At 41.5% G+C, this 21,396-nt stretch overlaps 1 protein-coding gene across 3 annotated transcripts in view; it reads left to right on the top strand.

Moving 5' to 3' along the window:
- macf1b (microtubule actin crosslinking factor 1b) overlaps positions 1–21,396 on the top strand; it is a 32,162-nt gene that overhangs the window by 8,779 nt on the left and 1,987 nt on the right. The window contains exons 1-39 of one of the 3 annotated variants that reach the window (XM_056379788.1): positions 1,479–2,302; positions 5,382–6,118; positions 6,327–6,383; positions 6,513–6,683; positions 7,259–7,425; positions 7,535–7,694; positions 7,801–7,885; positions 8,194–8,438; positions 9,596–9,715; positions 9,914–10,021; positions 10,123–10,341; positions 10,706–10,909; positions 11,002–11,233; positions 11,384–11,610; positions 11,710–11,832; positions 11,930–12,031; positions 12,531–12,632; positions 12,832–12,996; positions 13,134–13,289; positions 13,690–13,887; positions 14,399–14,527; positions 14,650–14,820; positions 14,941–15,096; positions 15,214–15,420; positions 15,514–15,633; positions 15,712–15,881; positions 15,997–16,156; positions 16,262–16,456; positions 17,253–17,378; positions 17,714–17,857; positions 18,101–18,289; positions 18,509–18,623; positions 18,765–18,931; positions 19,047–19,209; positions 19,384–19,538; positions 19,620–19,694; positions 20,028–20,145; positions 20,843–20,988; positions 21,229–21,349. In XM_056379788.1, the coding sequence (XP_056235763.1) occupies positions 5,462–6,118; positions 6,327–6,383; positions 6,513–6,683; positions 7,259–7,425; positions 7,535–7,694; positions 7,801–7,885; positions 8,194–8,438; positions 9,596–9,715; positions 9,914–10,021; positions 10,123–10,341; positions 10,706–10,909; positions 11,002–11,233; positions 11,384–11,610; positions 11,710–11,832; positions 11,930–12,031; positions 12,531–12,632; positions 12,832–12,996; positions 13,134–13,289; positions 13,690–13,887; positions 14,399–14,527; positions 14,650–14,820; positions 14,941–15,096; positions 15,214–15,420; positions 15,514–15,633; positions 15,712–15,881; positions 15,997–16,156; positions 16,262–16,456; positions 17,253–17,378; positions 17,714–17,857; positions 18,101–18,289; positions 18,509–18,623; positions 18,765–18,931; positions 19,047–19,209; positions 19,384–19,538; positions 19,620–19,694; positions 20,028–20,145; positions 20,843–20,988; positions 21,229–21,349 (6,325 nt within the window). In that variant the 5' untranslated portion in view covers positions 1,479–2,302; positions 5,382–5,461. Of the gene's footprint in view, positions 1–1,478; positions 2,303–2,353; positions 2,544–5,381; positions 6,119–6,326; positions 6,384–6,512; positions 6,684–7,258; positions 7,426–7,534; positions 7,695–7,800; positions 7,886–8,193; positions 8,439–9,595; positions 9,716–9,913; positions 10,022–10,122; positions 10,342–10,705; positions 10,910–11,001; positions 11,234–11,383; positions 11,611–11,709; positions 11,833–11,929; positions 12,032–12,530; positions 12,633–12,831; positions 12,997–13,133; positions 13,290–13,689; positions 13,888–14,398; positions 14,528–14,649; positions 14,821–14,940; positions 15,097–15,213; positions 15,421–15,513; positions 15,634–15,711; positions 15,882–15,996; positions 16,157–16,261; positions 16,457–17,252; positions 17,379–17,713; positions 17,858–18,100; positions 18,290–18,508; positions 18,624–18,764; positions 18,932–19,046; positions 19,210–19,383; positions 19,539–19,619; positions 19,695–20,027; positions 20,146–20,842; positions 20,989–21,228; positions 21,350–21,396 lie in introns of those variants that run through there. The other 2 variants (XM_056379789.1, XM_056379790.1) reach the window with 2 other exon arrangements.

The raw sequence follows: 21,396 nt of genomic DNA, 5'->3' as shown, positions 1-21,396 counted from the left end.
GTCAAATCATTACTTTGCCTAAGTATAGCCTCCAAAAGCCACAAGTCTGGTTATAGACTATTGCTCTTATTAAGTGACAAGTCCTTCAAATTCAGTTCACTGTCTGCACACCTACATAACAAAATGTTTCAAACTAATGTGAAAAAAATGACAGAATGTGAGAAAATTGTCATCTTCATCTGAACTATGTGTTTAATTCAGAAAGTTCCAACAGAATATACTGGAAGTAAGTCTTTGTTAATGGAGTCACATCATGATCCTGTGGCCTAACCAAATAAATCAGGTCTCAGCACACGTCTCATGCTGAATTAACTAGGTTTGCATCGACACGTTCACAGACATTTTCATCCACATGTAACATAGTAGGCCATTTACACTAGAGAGAGTGGTATTGATTATATGATATTTTGTACGTGTATTTTATGAGGTAATGTGTATATTAACTTACAGTGGAATGCAAGCAGGCACATGAACATTCCTCCTACTCCTAGGAGATATTATCAATTCTGGCTGCATGAGCTGAGACAAGAAATACAGGCAAATATTTTTTGTGTAAAAAATATATATACAGTATATCATAAGTATGTGAACCAGATGTGACTGTTATTTGAAAAGTCACTGATGAGATTTATATTCTGAGTGCTTATCTTTTAACCAGACCTTGAATATTCAAACACTCAAGCAAAGACCGTGTGGATTGGGGAGGAAGCTGACTGGCAGGTATCTGCATGCAGGAAAGTGAAAGAGAGTGTGGGTGTGTGCTGCACATTCATGCGTGCATTTGGTGGATCAGTGGATTGGTTGATTATTTGGTTGGATGCAGAAAGACAGAAGGACAGGAATAAAGAGGGCAGGATTTGGGGTGTAAACACTCATTGTAAGAAAGTCACCTGTATGCATGCTTCTGTCTCTTTAGTGCACCTGCACATTACACAGTTTTCAGAGAGATATTTTTGGTGTATTAAGCTAGTGTTAATCCCATAGCTCATATCTATGTAGCTCAATATATTTAACAGAAAGAGTTCAACCACAAGAAAATGTAAGTGACTGTTGCTGTAATGGTGTTTGCATACAGTATGCTTGGTCTACAGCAAATATTGTGACTTCTTGAAATGGGGCATGATAGAATTTCACCATAGGGGTCCTTCCTTTGCCAGAAACAGAGAAAAGACTCAGTATTATCTGCCCATTGCTCTCTATTTTGTGTTTGTTTCCAGCCTCTTTGTTTATGGGTTGGGGTTGCAATGGCTGGAAGTGAGTTGAAAAGTAATCTGAGATGTTTTACAGTAATTAGTCGTCTTTGTTGCTGCTGTGGAGACTGCTGCACCGACTCTGAATGCGGAAAGAGGGGACTGCAAGGGGGATGGGGGTGAATGTGTGAGAGGGTGGGTAGCAGGGTGGGTGTGGGTCCCTTCTTTTGTAGCCTGCACTTCTCTCCCTCGCCATCGAGAGAGGGAATGGGCTGAGGCAGCTGTCACTTAACATGTGAATGTTTCGAGGGCGGCCCAGGGGTCTTTAGAAAACTCTCCTTTTTTTGCCCCCCACCCACCCCATTTTTCAAGCAGAAGCAGCATGGAGTTTCTGAGCCACAGTCAGATCCAGAGGAGGGGCTTTTGTTGGATGAGAAGGGGGGAGAGAGAGTGAGAGAAAAAGCCCAGGGAAGGTAAAAGGGGCACTTTGCCGCCTAGCTGCCTGGTACAGGAGCAACCTGAGCAGCAGCAGCGCTGGCTGAGAATGCCACCGCCTCGCCGTTATATGGAACTGGCACAATCTGACCTCCATGTGAAAACTGCTCTTGGCCGGGAACTGTGGGAGTTCAACTGAGCCGTTGGAATACATTGTCTCCATCTGGGCGCACTATCCCATCAGCGGCGTTAACAAGGAAGGAATTCCTCTATCACAGCTCCCACAACAAAGAAGAAAGGGAGAGGAGCAGAGCTGGTGGGAGGAGAAGTGAAGTGAGGGGAGGGGAGGGGTGCACTGTGAGGAGAGAGGAGGACATTGTTTGCCTGTGACTGTGGGCAACGGAAAAGCATGAGTTATCAGGGCATGTGTGAGTGTGTTTAGTAAGAGTATTTGTTTGTAAGCATATGTGAATGAGTGAACTAGATTGAGTGTGTGTTGAAGGGAGTATGCAAGTGTGTGTGTGTGAGGAGCCATCAGTTTGGGATGTTGGAGCTGGGAGGCCGTTCAAAGGATGCTCAAACAAAGCTGGATTTTTTTCTTTCTCTCCTTTTTGAATGGTGATTGAGGACTGGCTGGATTCCTTTACTCATGCTGTTGCGCTCAACTCTGCTTCAGGGTAAGTGTGGTTCACGTAAGCTTCAAACCGCCAAAACCACCAGTGACCCAGGATCAGCATAGAGAGAGTTTGATTTTGGACTTTTTGCTGGTCACTGACTGAACTGGAGAACCATGTGACAGTAAATGAGTTCTGACTGAGGGATTCTCTTCACTAATTCTTACTAAGTAAAAAGTACAAGTTCAGCGGGAAATTATTTATTCCAGCATAAATAACATCAGTGTGAAGGGATCATTCTAATGTAAGTAGATTTTATTTAGTTGAATTTGTACAGCCTCTTGAAAGGATTCACAATTCTGATCAGTATTTTTTACGTTTCAGTCGGCAGGCCCTTTTCAATAACCATTCATTTTGTCAAAACCATGCTGACATTTGATTATATTTATTATATTTTATATACAGTATACATTTAGATTTGTGTTGTGTGCTTAGAGATCTGTCTTTGAGATGAACATGTGACCTTGTGCAATATCCACCCTAAAATGTTATGAGTCTCATGGGTGAATGCACAGCTGCCATCCTTAATTAGGGACCACTACCATGATTACTACTTCAGGATCTCCCTTAACAGAGACTGACACACAGCAGTGACATGACATCATGGCGCTCTACTGTTGTGATTGATGATTATTGTTCAGCTACAAATTACAAATCTACCCACATAGAACTACTTGAATCATCTAAATGGGTCAATCGATGCAATACATATGATGAACATTAGATTTTTTTGTTTTTAGTATTTTGATAATGTGAGGTGTTCAAAACATTTGTGTGTATATATATATTTATATATATATGCATACACATGTCTCCCATATTGAGATTTAGATAATAATTAGAGTTTAATTGTGAAAATGTAATTTTTGTTTTCTTCCAGACAATAGCATTAGGATTTTTTAATTCATATTCTTTTACCATAACATGGCGAAGCCCCCATACTACAGTGATAATCAAATTCATCAGGAAATGGACTGCGGTCATGTATCATAAATCACTGTTGAGAGGAAATAAGGGGCTGGGCTGAATTAAGGGCCATTTCAAAATAGGTTAAGTGATGGGATGGTTAGGTCATCCGCAATACGAGTTAAATGGTGGAGTGGTTCTATGGTTCTTTTTCTAGTATCATTATGCTAGAAAGTGAGAGGTTACAGGCTTGAAGGGCGTTGGGAGGGTTTTTCTGGTTTGCTTTGATTGTAGAATAATGTAGGTCATGGCATTGTTAAATTATTTTTTGCTTGGGCCAAAAAACACCTCCAAAATGATTAATTTGCTTTCTTCAAAGCGTATGTTGTTTTGAGCACCTAATGGATCCAGTACACATAATGAAGAAAAAAAAATTAGAATATTTTTGTACAGCACATGTGCTCGCTAATGAAACTACTCAGCACATCCTCACATTCAGTGCTGTGAGATCACTGTAGAGGCAACTGTGTAATTTAGTAAATGACCACACATGCGGCGCAGTAACCAGACACGGCACACCCACTCTCTTGAATTGTTAACCCATGTGGACATGGCCACAGACACACTCTCTGCCCTCCTCGAGAGACTGCTGGGCAGTGATCTGAGCTAACTGGGTAATCATTGATCCTGGGGCTGGGGCTTTGTCTGGGCACCACTCTCTGATCTGACTGTGTACTCCCCTGTGGACCCCCTGACTGCATCATCTGCTCTACAGAGACATCCATGATGCAGGTAATTAGTAGCCTAATGCACATGGATGCATCGTATCAAACTAGGTCATGATTCTACTTTATTTGAAGGCTGTGATATATATCTTAGCTATAATTAGTTTCATATTTGAGAGACACGCAAATCAGATTTGATTCAAATATGGGGTGGATACTGACAGAAGCACAGAAGCAGAGAGCTGCAGATTCAGCATAATTTTGTCTGCCTACAGTTTGACTGTGAGATGTCACTGTACGCCACTGTAAATCCACCTCGTTTGTATTTCAGCCAGAAAAAAATAGGAGACAACATCCCAATTTCCCCCTTGTTGACCCATATTGCTCCCCTGCAGATCTTTAGACACCAAGCATGACCTGAGGTAACCTATATAATTCTGAATGGAGCAGTCCAACCCCGCCTCAGGGGGAGGTTCCCAACTTCAACAGGATCCCTCCCTGTGATCTCCTGATGGGCTCACCTCAGCTCCTCTAGACCAAGATAATTACATTCACCTTTAACCCTACTGTCAAAACAATGAAGGCACTGAGCTGAGGGTGAAGCAGACGGGCTGACACAGTTTGAAACTGTCACTGTTAGTGTGAGTCTTTACAGTAATATACTAATTTTGGTCAAATGATGTTGATGAGCTCATTATTCGATTGCAAATTGTCATCCAGTGATGCAGCAATAGTAACTAGAGAAAAAAACCTGATATCTTATGAGCTCCAGTTGGTGACTGTGACAGAAAATTTTAAAAAGCAATTATATGCATATTAAAGTATGCTGTTGATTGTTGTGTATTTTTCTAACTATCCCCCACCGCCCTCATGCCACTCTGTGTTCCTGTTGTTTTATTTCCCCCCCAGAGAAATGAGGCGATGTCTGCGTTTTTATGGCTGTCATATTTGATCAGATCCTCAACGGGTTTCCCAGGACTGGTTGAGGCTGAGTTAGAGAAAGAGCTGGCTGGCTGCCACCGGTTCTCTGTGCCAGGCTAAACAGTGGGATCCTCGACAAGCCTGTCACATTGATTTCTAAACCCGGAATATTTCAGTTGGTGATGTGAGACAGAGGGGAGCATGTGTGTATGTGGTTGCGAGGAAGACAAAGGGACAGGGTATATCCTGGCCAAGTATCTCTGCTGTAGTTCCCTGTGGTCTTTCAGCATCAAGAAAAGGGCAACTTTGGTACAGAAATTTAGCAAATGAAGGCTATAAGAGATGGTTTCATTTTATCTCATGGCAGTTTTCTGATGATATAAGCTGTGGCAAGCAGCATTTTGTGATTTTGAAGAAGAAATGTTGCACTTTTAAAGAAACAAAGAACAGCAGTGGTATGTCTTAGTTGATTTGCACAATGAGCATGTTTCCACTTCATGATGACCCAGAGCCCCCTTGTCTTATTTTAGGTAGCTGAAGGAACCCCCGCATGCATGGCCGAGGGGCCTAACCTCACCTATTACCTCACGAGCCTCTGGGCTGAAGGATTATGGGTAACCTCATCAGCCGGCCCAGCTGCCTGGGCCAGAAGTCCAAGCATGTGAGGTCAGACGAAGACTTCCTGAAAGAGTGCTACCAGCGACGAAGAGAGTGGCAGTCCCCAGAGCAACATGGAGAGACCAAACGAGAAGAGCCTGTCAAAGACAAAGCTGGAGAGGGTGCCAACAAGGAAAGAGAGGTTGAGAGAGACAAAGAGACACAGGAAATTGACTACAAGCGAGAGGAAGGGACTCATACTCCCATTTCAGACAAACCCCTCCGCAGCTCTCCTGCCTCCACAATCAGGAGCAGTAGTACTCTGGAGAACGCCTGGCACAGCAGCCCCTCGCCAATAAAAACATCCCGAAATGGTACGCTAACAAGAAGAACAGTGCCTCCGGAGTTTTCCAGATCCCCCCTGGTTCATCCGGACAAGAGCACTACAGAGAGAAGGGCCAGCTTCCAGAGGAGAGACTCTAGGGAAGGAAGTCCCTGGTCATGGAAGACTGTGGCATCACGGGAGGTTACAGAAGTGACGGAGGTGACAGAGACGACTGTAACCGAAATCGTAGAAGTGACAGAGTATCCTTCAGGAGATAAAGGAGGGGATCCGATAGTCACCAGAACTGTTAGAGTCCTGAACGGGGTGGCCGAGGAACTCGCTGAGGTTGATAAAAACACCAACTTTCAACAACACCAAATCTCATCTACTGTATCTTCCATTTCATTCTTTCCTCTTCTCATCAAACCAGTCATTCTCACCATAGTCTCTTTCTTTAAAAATAATAACATAAAAATAATGTTTTCTCCCAGTGACATGGCGGTGGGTCTTTTTTATGAACTGATGCAACATGTGGACTGCCTTTATTTTACAGCTCCAAAGTGAGGGACATTCAAGCTCAGACCAGGATTCTAGCCTGGATAGATGGAGGGTATGTTTTACCCTTTCCTATTTTATCCTTGTGTTGCAACACCAAAACTTATCATGTGTCACCTGAAAGCAATCTCATATTTTCATTTTATCATCCTTCAGCTAATATTTTGTGATGTTGTTTCTCAAGGGAACAAGATCTGCCTTGGCACTGAGGGATGTGTCAACAGACTCTGAGACCTTTCTCCAAAACCTGGACGCTTTGCTGACATGGGTGTGTGAGATAGAGGAGCTCACAGCCAATCAGAAACCCCCATCATCAGAGGTCAAAGTGGTGAAAGCACAGCTCCAAGAACAAAAGGTGTGTTATCAGCAACATCACAACACTTCATTCCTTTGCTCTAAAAAATATCTAGTATTATAGCAGAGGGAATACACCTGAAAGGTGCACCTATATAAAGGTATGCTGAGGTCATGGAAAATGGTCAACTGCTTCCTTTATTATATAAATTCAGTTCTATTCAGTGGTGAATGGGTTGCATTCATAACATAGACACAATGAAGCTCAGTCTTTGTGAAGATTTCCTGGGGGTATGAAAAAAGCAAGGAAGTCTCTCACCTTTCAGCCGTAATCACACCTATTGTGAGCTCTTCGGATGAGGTGAAACCTGCCTGGCTCTTGACAATGTAAGCTTGACACACAAGACTGGGCGTCCTCCACACTGACACAAAGGCAAGCAAAAAACAAGAATAGGGCTTTGATAAATATTAAATAAATTTTCTGTAAAAGTGATGAGAACATTTCTGACTCATGCTACTCTTTGTACTTTTTCTTGAAACCTCAGTCTTTCTACAAATAGGGATAAAATATTATAGACTCTAAACCTTTTGATTTCATGAGTATGCCTTTACCTGACGTGTAATGTTGTATTACAGCTATTGCAGCGCCTCTTAACAGACCGCCAGAATAGTATGGACTCTATGATGTTAGAGGGCCCTCGGCTGGTAGAGGCCCACCCAGCAGAGGAGGGGGAGCAGGCAAAGGTCAAGCTCTCCACTCTCAAACAGAAGTGGGAGGCCTTACAGCTGGAGGCAGAGCAGAGGTCAGCTGCTTTTACTGGCAATGCCACACATTCACTTGGCAAAGCATACTGCATGATAAAAATCTTACTCACCAATGCTAACAACAGTGGACATTTTTCTTGTTGGTAGGAGGGCGAGTCTGGAGCTCATTCTGCCCAGGGCCCAGCTCTTCCAGGAGGGAGTAGACAGCCTGCAGCAATGGCTCATATCTGTGGAACAGACGCTTGCTGAACTACGAAATGCAGAAAGAGTGATGCTGCATCTCTCAGACGCCACGGATCGGGCCAAGGTTGTAAATCTAACATGTGCGGTTTAATTGTATGTAAACTATAGTAAATTTCCATTGTGTTATTTGAATATAAAAATATAATTTTCACATGTTTTCATTTCAACAGGCTGTTGTTGAAGAGATACAAATCAAAACCGCTGAGTTAGGGAAAATACAAAAATCAGGACATGATCTGATGGAAGCAATTACAGGTAATATTTACTATAAGGTAAAAATGTATGTCCAGGAGTATGGTTGTGGAAATCAATATTTATTAAATGAATTAAACCAATTCTGATATTTTGTTCCAAGACTACCAGTGGCAACAGCTGACTTTTCCATTGTAACATCTATTGATAGTAATACTAATACATGCTCCTACAGATGGTTTCGTGTGGAATCTGGTATACTAGACAACTGAACTCAGATTGATTGATTTTTTAATATTATCAATATATGCTAAAATATTTTGGTTTTACCCCATGCATGTTGACATGTCCAGTGTTTGTGATCATTTCAGAGGAGGAAGCCCAGCAGGTGCAAGAGAAGACGGATGCTCTGCGTATCCGTTGCTCTGTGCTGAGTCTGAGCAGTCTGGATGTGCTGCAGAGGCTGGAGCAGGCCCTGGAGGCTTCTAGCCGCTGCACCTCCAGCCAGGAGGATCTCCACCTGTGGCTGGGCCGCATTGAGAGGGAGCTCTTGGGAGCAGCAGGAGCACAGACACATACTGGAGATGCAGTACTTTGTGCAGCTGAGAGACAGAGGGTAATGTTCCCACACAATCCTACATTGAAACATCAAACAGCCATAGTGTAGGTTCAAAGCAAAAGCATAAGAAAGGGTATGAATAGTAGATTAAATTAGCTATGGAAGCAAAAGTGGTATTACAATTGTTACTTTTTTTTTGACCACATTACATTTTATGACTGGAATCACTTTGGAATCATTTTGTACTTTGAATGACCTTTGTAGCTTATCATATGGCATATCATAGCATAGCAAACTATTTCTGAACTGCCAACCACATTTCCAAGCAGCATGTGTAAAATAAATTACTATCAGATTAAGAAAAAAGTAGCTAGCTAGCCTCAACTGCACACACTTTATTAAACTGAACTTTTTATTTCTTAACTTTGTTAGCTACCTAATCCAGTAGCTAGCACTTAATATCAAAGCAAAATTTTTCCTTCAGGTGAACTAAGCTGATACACGTAAAGTTGGTGAGCTACTTTCTTTTAGTAAGATTTAGCATGACAACTTAATATGTTCACCAAAACCACTTCTTAAACAAATACTGTATTTTTAATCAGACATGACTTACCATGTTTAGCTATATTTGACATATATATTCAGTGGAACGCTATGTGGGGCCGGCCTTTGATGTAACGCAGAACACTTAACCCTGAAGGCCTGTTTTACAGCAGATATGTTGCCATATAATTACAGGAAAGACACAGGTGCAGTGAATAATGTCAATGCAGCGACAGAGACCTCGTTAATGTTATTAGTTCCACCTGTGTCTGGCATGAGGACCTATCTGTTCCTGATTATCCTGCTGAGGCAAATATTAGGTATCAGATTGTTTTATATGGTAATTACACATTTTTATTTTTTAAGTATGTTTCAAATTTTGTTTTACTGTATTTCTAGGTGTGCCAATTTTTTAAAATATATATTTCCGACTTACTTTATACTTTTTTTTTCATTTTTAGCATTTTGTTATACGGTACTGTGCATATTATTTTTAACAATATTGTTATTATAATATCATTGTTAGAAATATACTTTTTACACACCACATTTATGACAGAATTATGCTACAGCCAGTATTTGCCCTGCCCTTTACACTTCAGACATGTTTGTATCAAATTGAAGTGATAATATTACTGATGATATGCTAACATACAGTTTATTCTTTTTAGCTGGAACAGGCGGTGGTGAAAGAGATGGCCTGGTTCAGAGATACAGCCCTGAGTCTTGAAAAGCTGAAAACCATTCATCTGGATTCAGAGCTCATAGCAGAACAGCTCTATGAGCAGAAGGTCAGAATAAATATTGCTGACTAGATAATGAACTAAATAAATATTTCATCACTAACATTGCATTGCATTGCATTGCATTGCATTGCATGTTTGTGTTAAGTGTTATGTTTGGTGTAACCTTTTAGAAATGAATTAAATTTATGTTTAGTATGTGAATTTAATTTGTTTTTAATTTAATATTTGTTATGTCCTGAACAGATTTTGGCTGTGGAGATTCTCCAACACAGGTTTAACATTGAGAAGATGGTGAAGATTGCTGAAATCTTGCTAACATACAGTGATGAAGGAGAAATGGGTGATCTTCGGGTATGGCCTTCACTACATTTTATGCAACCATTTTACTGATTTTGTAAATGTACTAATAAAGATTGAATATTTCCTTATTTTACTGTCATCTCTCCATGCAGACCCCAATAGATGTGTTACAGGAACAATGCAACACCACCTCAGCTACCAATTCCCACGTGGTTCTGCAGCTTGAGCATGCTCAGTCGCTTCTACTCCAGTTCTCTGAGAGCCTTGCTGAGGTTTCACCCTGGCTGGAAGCAACTCAAACCCTCATTGGTCAGCTCTCCCTGAGCACAATTAGCTATGAAGCATTTCGGGAACAACAGGACCTCTTACAGGTAGATGAAACCTGCCTCGACAGCCGGCTCTGCCAGCTTTTTTCTCCCCTTTTCTTGTCCTGTTCAACAAAAAAGTTCTTTTATACTTCGCAGTCTACAGCCATTTTCCTAATGGGCTAATGGGGCTGTTCTGTTCAAGCATAGTTCATTTGTGTAATCTACGTCTGGACAAGGTTACTTTTCCACCAGTGCACTATAATGACATTTCTGTTTTGTCAGGTATGCCGTGAAAAGTGAGACAGTGTGATTTTTTCTATAGCCATCTATTTATTTTAGGGATTACACTCAGATCATGTTCTCTCAGAAAAAAAGTCTACTTTTCACATTGTTATTAAACCTTTCTCTATCTCTCTCTTCTGCTCAGGGTCTGAGGGAGTCTATAGCAGAACACAGACCTTTGATTGCACGCTTATGCTCCCTGGCAAAACGCTTGTCAGAACTAAATCCCATTCAGGGGGACAAGTTCTGTCGCAAGGCTACAGATGCCGAGGAGCAACATAAGGCCATCAGAGACCGGGTCAGAGAGACTGCCAGTCTACTTGAGGAGTCATTGCCACGATACACACAGGCAAGAATGCTTAGATAATGTAGAAAATACTATGAATAGCCCTATCACAAATACACAAAAGCACAACTTCATATCTTCTATTGTTCCTGTAGCTGAACGAGAGGATGACTCTAATCAGAGAGAGTCTTGACCGCCTGCGCAGTCGCATACAGACTCCCACCTCACTTCAAGGAATCACCCCAAGGATCCAGGAGCAGCTGCAGGACAACAAGCACACCCTGGCTGAGCTGTCCAAATTGGAGCTGGGCCTCAGCAGTGTCAAGACACAGGCAGATGAGCTGCTGGCTAACACACAGGCAGCTGGTGATGTTTCCATTGGCACAGGTAATCCTCTTCTCAGAAATTACCTTGTTTGGATACAAATATGATATTGTCCCAAGACATAGATATAAACATGCTGCTGGTGCAGTGTTATTAACTGAAGTATTGGGACAGATTCTAAGCTATGTCCTTGCTATATCCTGGCAATTCTAGCAATCCAGGAGCGAGTGTCCAGCTTGTCCCAGCTGTGGGATGAGACACATACTCAGGCCCAGGAGAGGGAAAACTGGCTGCTCAAACTCTTGGATCTTGCTATGAAGTTCTGGAGTGATGTCAGCGATGTCACGGCTGCTCTCAATGATGCACAGCAGGCGGTTTTGGACCTCAATGCTAGTCGGACAGACTCTGAAACAATCCGCCAGAGCCTTGAAACCATGCAGGTTTGTCTGGAAACTCTCTGGAACATAAAAAAACCCATATTGCGATCTATAATTATTCACCATGACACTGTATGAAATGTTTTATTCTTTCCACTTCAGACTGTCAGGGAGGATATTGACAGTTTGCAGGGAGATCTGGACACCCTTGGTGTTCTGGGAATGGACCTGATGTCAGCATGCGGGGATACAGACAAACCAGATGTCACAAAGAGCCTAGATGAAGTAAGCAGTAATTTAAATAATCATAAATAAATAATTTGTCTCATGAAGATGAAGATGTGTTGACAAACTTAACACCCTGTCTTTTGCTGTCTTGAAGCTCTATTGCACATGGAACAACTTGAGCAAACTGTGGAACGAATGTCACAAAAAGCTGGAGGAATCCTTGCAGATGGCACTACACTATCAAGACACTATGCAGGTGTGTGTGTGTGTGTATGTGTGTATACTTACAGTATACGTCTGCATTATGTGTATATGCATACCCATACATTAACAAATATGCCATGACCAGTATCATAGCCATGTCAGACAGGGCACTTTGGCAACCAATGCCTGACTCGGGCAGCAGTCTTATGGCCTCCTGCCAAAGACAAAGCTAGTCTTTTATTTTGTTGCAATAGAAAAGTTCAGACTGTGATTCCCTGTAGTTTCACTGTGAGTAAATGACAGATGGTGTGGTCCTCTGCCAAAGGCAAATGAGTTAAATGGTGTAAACTGCGTGAGACATGAACTAGATGAAATGTATGCAGCAGTATGTATCAGCAAGGACACATGTTTTGATGATAAGAACAAAAATGTAATCAATGTTACAGTCACACAACATGGTAAGAATTAAGGGCTGAGTGGAACAAACAGAGATTGGACGGTATCTCATTAAATGTGCTTATATTCACACTTTGTTATTGTTTTGCTAATAGGGTCTTTTTGAGTGGTTGAAATCAGCTGAGCTGAGGTCAACTGAAGAATTCATGGTAGGAACTGACCTGGAATCAGTTAAAGAGCAGCTATGTGATCTCAAGGTGAGTTTGTACACCAAAGTACACCCATTACCACCAATAACTGATGACTAATTTTGCCCAGTAAGTGTGCTAGTCTCTCTGGTATTTTTTTTAATTTTATTTGTGTGATGCATTTTATTGTAACATAAAACATGTCAGTGATGAAAATAGTGAGCTGAATATTAGTTCACACATATTCATTCTTAATTTTTTGCTTCAGGAATTTAAGCGAGAACTTTACCAGAAGAAGATTGAGATAGAAAGCCTGAACCATCGCTTTGTATGCCGGCTGTCTCCAGGCTCAGAGCACCCAGGTTCAGTCTCACCGCTGTGTGACTTCAGACTGCGCTGGGACAGCCTAGAGTCGGAGACGGTCAGCAGACAGGTGAGAATATGGAAACAGATATCACAAATGAATATAAATAAGTCCTGTCACCAAGCCACCAAGTTTAAACATATAATTAGCTGTTCTCATAATGCTATGTCATCTAAAATCTTTCTATCCACGTGTTATATTTTCAGCATCAGCTGGAGTGTGCTTTGCTGGGTCTGGGTCAGTTCCAAAACACATTGGATGAGCTGCACACATGGCTTTCCCGCACCGCAGAACAACTGCAGGGCAGCCAGCCAATCAGCATCGACCTGCAGGCCTGTGAAATAGAGCTGGCCAAACACAAGGTTGGTGCTGGTCTGGTTACATCAATGTAGAGTGCATCATTGTAGGGCTGTCAGGGAGGTCCTAAGGTAATAACGCTTTTTCAGACTTTGAAGGTCTCAGAAAACAATAAACTTTGGAACTCACATTGTCTCATAGAACTGTGGCTTTATCTGCTAGATAACACTGAACGCTCAGCCTTGAATTAGTAACAGGCTTCTGTGTCCTGAGTGTTCACCACTGTGTCCACCAGTGTCTGTACTATGTGCCGTACCAACAGCTAGCCTCACCACTGCTAGAATCCTAGGACAACTAAGATCAGAAAACACTTCGCTCTAACACCTCTCAAACAATACGTTTTAATTAATCAGTCACTGATACTTTGATAAATCTCTGACCTCTGATGCCTTTTCTCTCTCAAAGGTCTTGCGTAATGATGTCATGTCCCATGTTCGCACAATGGAGTCACTGAACCAGGCAGGCAGGGGGCTGCTGGAGGTTGGGTCCGGGGACAGTCCACATGGTCTGCAGTCTCGCCTGGAGCAACTCAATGAAAGCTGGGAGTTTGTTCGCTGTGAGACTGAACGCAGGCAGCTGGAACTAGAGAACAGACTGAGCCAGGTGAAGAGACTAAACATCCATTATTCTGTTACAGTCACAGTAACAGCCAGAGGGTAGATTAGACTAATAGTTACCTGTGTGTATAGTACATTATTACACAGTATAATAGGAGGCAGCATCGTAACATATTTTAGTTTCATATTAGTATGTGATGGTGCCATCTTGTGGTGATTGTCTGATTAGGAATGAATGATATGTTTGTTTTTTTAAACTGAGAAAGATGAATACACAAGTGTGTTAAAGCAAGCCCAAATTTGAATGTACAGCTTTTTGTCATAAAGGAAACGTAGCATGTAATATATGTATATATATGTATATATATATATATATATATATAATATATATATATATATATATATATATAGTTATCTTCAAATAAAAAATAGTACAAAGTTTGATGGCACATAATGGAAATTTTGAGATAACTTATTATGAGGTAAATTGACAACCTTGTTACCATTGTTGATTTTTTTTCAATCTTTACTTAATTGATGGATCATTTTTATTACAGGTCCAAGACGTTACAATGGAGATTCAGGATCTTCTGCAGTGGCTGGAGAACACAGACCTGAGATTGTCCTCCTCTAAGACCATGTGGGGAATGCCGGACTCTGCCAGTGAAAGGCTCAGTGCACACCTGGTGAGACCCACCAGAATTTTAGCTGTAAAAATTATAACATATAATCAAGAAAATAAAAATTTGTTCCCCATGAAAATAATAACGTCCTTCCTATAATCCTTCCGATAATTTAACCATCACAGGAACTGTGCACTGAGATGGAGTCAAAGCTCCACGCCTACACAGATGTGAAGAATGCCATCCACAGGATGTTAGAGAGTGGCAACGTTGTGCGGGGATCGAGCACCGAACACAGCCTGTCTATTCTTGAACAGAAATGGGCGTCTGTTTACAGCAAAGTCCAGGAGCGAAAGGTAATTTTACTTTACATAGTCATCATCATGTATCACATCAGTTAAATTTGTTTTCAGTGTGAACCGCTTTTTATTATGAATACAAGCACATGATATTAAAGTGTAATGCTTGTCCTGCAGGCGAAGCTTACAGAGGGACTGAGTCTGGCCAAGGAGTTCCACAGTAACGTCCAGGAACTTCTCATGAAGATGAGCAAGTGTGAAGAGTCTATTGGGCTCCTTCCCTCTCCCAGCTTTGTTCTGGACACTGTTTGTACTCAGCTGCAGAATCACAGAGTACGTCTTTTTATACCTGCTGTATTCCTTCTTTCTGCCTGCTTCAGATCCAGAGTTACATCAACTTTTGTAAGTATTTGTTTTTGGTCACTAATAACATTGAACTTCTTTTAACAGACGCTAGTCAATGAGGTGAACAGTTACTGTGAGAAGAAGACCACAGTGGAGAACACAGGCTGTAGACTAACTGACCTGAGCAGGAAGGAAGACTGCGATGTCATTCATAACCTAATAATGACCGTCCAGGATCGCTACAAAAAGCTACAGCAACGTACCTCAGAGAGAGGCAGGATGCTGGAAGAGGTCAAAAAGAATGCCAAACAGGTAACCCGCTTCGTCACCTCTAATATGATTGGATGACTTTCGCTTTCATGCTCAAAGCCTCACGTCTATCTGTCTTTATCTGTCATATTTCAGTTCAATGAATCTTGGCGCCTGCTAGTGGACTGGATGACTGAAGTCGAACAGACATTAGACACGCATAAAGAGATTGCTGTGTCCCATGAGGAGATCAAACAACAGCTGACTGAACAAAAGGTGCATCACAATGAAAACAACTTGGTAACATGTGCTTAGTTTATGAGTATCTTTACTGATCAATTGTTTGGTAATTAGGAGTTCCAGAAACTGCTGAGGTCAAAGAGGCCCATGTACGAGGCCACACTGAAGAATGGTCGCAGCCTCCATGAAAGAGCTCACACTGGCCACGATAGACAACATCTGGAAAACCTGCTGGCTGAACTCAAAGACACATGGGACACCATCAGTGGCAAGTCTATGGAGAGGTATGCAACGCCGATAAGGCTGAACATACACAACAAAATTTCTTTCAAATGACACACCAAAAGTTCTGATTTATCCAGAGTAATGTTGAAAATGTTGTGTGTGGTTTTCTTTCAGGCAGCATAAGCTGGAGGAAGCACTGCTGTTCTCAGGCAGGTTCACCGACGCTCTCCAGGCCCTGAATGACTGGTTGTACAGAGCAGAGCCCCAACTGGCTGAGGATGTTCCTGTTGGTGGAGACAAAGACATGGTCAATAATCTGATTGACAAACACAAGGTACACCTGTGAAGTTGCTGTATGCTGCTTTTTATCTATATTTTTGTGTCAAAATCCTGTCCTGTAAGGAAGTTGCAGGTTCTCACCAAATATTCTTTCTCTCAGGCTTTCCAAAAAGAGTTAGGGAAGCGAGCCGGCTGCATTAGAACCCTGAAGCGCTCTGTGAGGGATCTGACCAGGAGCAGCACAGCTGACGCCCACTGGCTGCAGGAGCAGATGGATGAACTGGAGGGCCGCTGGGAGGCTGTGTGCAAGCTGTCAGTCAGCAAGCAAGACAGGCTGGAAGCTGCACTTCAGCAGGTACTTGTTCAGCTAAAAAGCCTAATACCTAATAAATAATAAATGCTAAAAAGAGTATTTGCTTAAAAAAATAGTTTTCAAAAGTAAATTTTTTTATGTCAACACATTGTTGTATCCACTGTGCATTTACAAAAAGACCCAACTGGATCAACAAAAGCACAGCCAACTACTACAAGCTCTCTCTTTTTTTTTTCTTTTTTTTTAAACTTTATTTTTATGAAGTCATTTTTCAGTATACTTAGAAAGAGAGAAAGAAAGGAAAAGAACAGGAAAAGGAACAAGAAAGAAAAGGCACAGATGGAAAAATATACATACGCACATATATAATTACACAGGGAGAGAAGAATCATAGTAACTACAAGCTCTCTCTTTAAGAGTTTATCTGGAATTAAACAAACATTATATACTTCAACATACTTTCTCAAGTTGGACAGCAGTGAAGAAGTTTGGTTTTGGTAAACACAGCCAACATTACTGTACACAACAGTACTCAAGTAAATGTACGTTACTGTCCAAACCTGGCTTTTGAATACTGATACTTCTGTTTTTGGACTGAAATGATCAATCTACAATACATTGCAGTGACAGCGGCTTTAAATGTGACAATTTTCCTGCAAAAATCACGAACATTCATGTTTCTCTCAAATTAAGTAAATGGTAAATTAATTCTAAATGGTCATGTGGAAACATCAACCACAACAGAAAGGAATGATGGTTGAGTAACCTATATCTGACCATTAATAAAAGTTGATAAGGAGGTTCAATTCCAGCTCTTATCTTTCTATGTCCTCGTTAGGCTGAGAAGTTCGATGGCCTTGTCCACTCCTTCATGGAGCGCCTTACTGAGGCGGAGAGGATACTGAAATATGGGCTGGTACCAGAGGAGGAGGAAAGTTTGCTTGCCTTCCGCAAACAGCACAAGGTTAGTATAACATGATACTTTACCACTCCCAATAGGGAAGTTAATTTTTTTTCCCATCTTGTCTGCTTCCACTGGGGTCAAAGGTCAGGGTCTGCTACACAATAACAAGGGGCTGATAAGGATTCAGTATTTGGCTCAAGGGCAGTTAAGCAAGTCGATGCTTGAACTAACTTCACCCCTTTTTGGGCTGGTGCTTTGACCATTAAGCCACTATTGTATAGGCACATTTCAGAAATCAGAAAAATGATCAATAAGCTGTATCTCGTGAATGATGGCCATCCCGAATGCGTTACTGGATAAAACCCTTAAATATCCTTTTATCTAACCCTCTACAGGAGTCAATGAGTGCTTTGCAAGTTCAGGCTGTGGAGTTAGAGAACATCCAGTGTCTGGGTGAGGAGATCTTGGATTCCTGTCACCCAGACTCCATAATCACCCTCAAATCTTGGATCAGTGTCACCAAAACCCGCTATGAGGAGGTGAGTGCTTTCATGACCACATAATAAACTGTAGAAAATGTATTATAAATAAGTCATATATCATAAATAAATCACAAATTAATTAGGAAATTATTTAGTTAGGTAACTGAAAATCCTTTGAAGACAGGAAGACATGTTTTCAATAACTAGCCATTTCTAAACTAGAAAAGCGTGACAAATTTGAGAGCATCCAGATGTGACTGGTGTAATTTCCTCCTGCTTCTTCCCCCTTTCCTGAGTCAGGTTCAGACGTGGGCTCAGCAGCAGGGCCAGAAAATCCAGGCCAACTTGTCAGCACTGGAGGCAGAGAAAGAGGAAGTTCAGAGGCTTCTAGACTGGATCTCTTCTGCAGAGGAAGCCCTCAACCTCAGAGACCAAGAGCTTCCACCTGAGACCACAGAGCAGAACCAGGAACTCATTGAGCAACACACGGTACAATTTTTTCTCTGTTCTATGAGCTACCCAGAAAACAATCTTACTGTGCTCAAATCAAGAGTCTCCACTTCATGCTCAGGATGTCCATATGCTTTTTTATCACAGTATAACCGTTACCAGTTTACCATGGTGGCAATGTACTCTAACTAAAGGATTTCCCACTTACAGCACATTAAGATGCATCTTTACCATTTCATGTTATCACTGATTCTTCAGGTATTCATGGAGGAGTTGAATAAAAAGTTTCCAGATGTTGAACATGCCACAAAGTCCTGCAAACACAAGAGCATTCCTAAACAGCACGTGTCTCCCAGCAAAAGGCCGCTCACAAGTAAGCCACCGTATAGTTCACATTACATCAACACATGAAAAAAGTCATAATTAGCATTAACATCTTGAGGCCTTTCTCTTTGTTAATGATAAAACATTTATAATTTGACTGAGCCACCCATGCTGCTGTTTCTCCATCCAGAGAGGAGGAGCACTCTGAAGATGCAGCCTGTCGTACCGATTCCCCTGGAGCACCTTGACCCCCAGACCCCACAGCTCTGTCAGCTGGTCAGTCAGTGGCAGAAGCTTTGGCTCCTGGCTATGGCGAGACAAAACCGTCTGGAGCAACACCAGCAAACACTCAAAGAGGTTATTGTGACCTTTAAAATATCATTATGGCGTTGAAAACAGGTTTTAGTGCCAATACAGTTGGCCTAGTTTTGACTTGAGGTAACATTCAATGACATTCTATGTTTCCGGACAGATGGAGGAATTTGCAAACTTCGACTTCAATATGTGGCGGAAGCGTTACATACAGTGGATCAGTCATTTGAAGTCACGGATCTTAGACGTGTTCCGCAGCATCGACCGCGACCAGGACGGACGCATCAGCCAGAGGGAGTTTATCGATTATGTCCTCGCCTCTAGTAAGAGCCACATGCTATGAATCACTTCACTGTGACCTGTGTATCACCTTCTTTCAGTTTCCATTAGGTTCAAAAGATGGCATTTGAAATGCGTAATGAGACTTACTTCATGTCATATCGACATTATGTAATTAGGTTGCACAATTTAAAATCCTCTTGGCTTCACTCCTGTAGAATTTCCCACCAACTCCTTGGAGATGAATGCAGTGGCAAACATCTTTGACATGAACAGTGATGGCTTCATTGACTACTATGAGTTTGTGAGTGCGCTTCATCCTAGCAGAGATCCCTACAGGAAAACCCTGGATGCAGATCAGATAAATGAAGAGGTATGAACTGTGTGTGCATACGAAAACACGTAAACGTTTGATCCATTAGAGTGATTCAAACTCATTGTTTGCCTTCTTCAGGTGAGTCGACAGGTATCACAGTGCAACTGTCCCAAGAGGTTCCAAGTGGAGCAAATAAGTGCCAACAGATACAGGGTGAGTCTTTTTTATAGACACAAATTCAAAAAGCAGCTGTTTCATTTACCGCTTTAATCACCTGATGTCTGGTGGGGGTTTGTGGGAACTCATCCTCTGCAATAAACATAGCAATAACAGGGTTGTTTTATTGTAAACATAAAATGAAATGGGTAATTGGAAAGAGCATGGCGTCTAGAAACCTTATGGAAACATCAGTGATCATCATCTTAAAAGTGCCACAGCAATGAGGACTCAAAATATACAAAATATTATTACCCTCTGTGTTATTACTTGTGTAGCTGTGACCTCAAAGCTATAACCTGCAATATGTTTTTTATGCATTTGCTGCAGTTTGGAGATTCCCAGCAGCTGCGGATGGTTCGTATCCTGCGGAGCACGTTGATGGTGCGAGTGGGAGGAGGCTGGACTGCTTTAGATGAGTTCCTGGTCAAGAATGACCCCTGCAGAGGTCAGTACACGATCCATAATTCCTGCCCTCAACACATGGCATGACTAAAAGTGCTTTACTGATCATTTGTATGGAAATAAGCTGTAGATTCAAACATGTGACATTACTGATGTAGGTAAAAATGATCATATTAATTATTTCCGATGTCTGATACTGTATGGTAATGTTCTGTATTTTGTTGTTGTTCAAAGAAAACCAAGTATCTCTAAATTTGGTGAGTTTGTATAAAAAACTAAACAGACAAGGTTTTGCGTCATCGGTTTAGAAATTTCTAGAATTTCTTAAGATCAATATTAATTATAACAATAGAATATAGCCCAAAATTACATTGTTGCAAAGCTGAAAACACGGCTCCTATTCTTGGCTTATGAAAATGACATTTTTGACATACATGGTTTTCACAGGACAGCTGCAGTCAGTACACAAATCTATAAAAACACGCCAGGATTTCTAATAAATGCAATATCTGTCTCTGGTGAAGTTTTAACATTATTGAAATTTTTCTAATCTGTATTATCCACCCTATTAACACTGAAACACTGACATTTTTTTTTCTTAGCTGACTTTTATTGGCAACCTTGCTTTAATTAGTTCTACATACAGTATGTGTCTGCTGGCTGTTATTTAAGGTGTGGCTGCTATATAAATGACAAGGTTTACAGTATTCTGTGAAATCCCCTCGCTGTGTCACCAACAGTAAAAGGTCGGACCAACCTGAAGATCAAGGAGAAGTACTTGTCTCCTGCAGGAAGCACTTCTAAAGGCTTGACTGTCAGCAGGTCCAACTCGAGCCTCAGCCTCTACAGCAGCGCCTCTGCCCCCACCAGTCCCATGACACGCAAGGTAAGATTTAAACTCTCCCTGTTACAAATGGCTGCAGCAGCATCTTGTTTTTTTGTGGACATAGATTTATCAAGATGCTACGTGTTTTATCTTAATATCAAAATATCTATACACGCATATATATATATAAGAAAAATGCATCTCGTAGTTCATCCAGTTTAACTCTTTTACCTGCAAAGTTTTTGATAGAGATATTTTACCATTGAGATAACCTGTCATGTCTGACATGTCTTGCTTCAGGCGTTATTACGCAGAAGTTTCTCAGGTGACCGCTGCATCCGTCCCAGGAGCTCCATAGCTGCTTTGGGGTCTGATCTACAGTTTGTCACAACAGGGGAGGACAATCCATCCTCACCATCAGGTCAGCCAATCACCTCAGTTGGTCTTTGTCATGCTTCATAAAGAATT

The sequence above is a fragment of the Seriola aureovittata genome, chromosome 7 (assembly GCF_021018895.1).
Source record: "Seriola aureovittata isolate HTS-2021-v1 ecotype China chromosome 7, ASM2101889v1, whole genome shotgun sequence".
In the NCBI taxonomy this organism is placed as follows: Eukaryota; Metazoa; Chordata; class Actinopteri; order Carangiformes; family Carangidae; genus Seriola; species Seriola aureovittata.
This window is presented reverse-complemented; position numbering and strand designations above follow the sequence as displayed.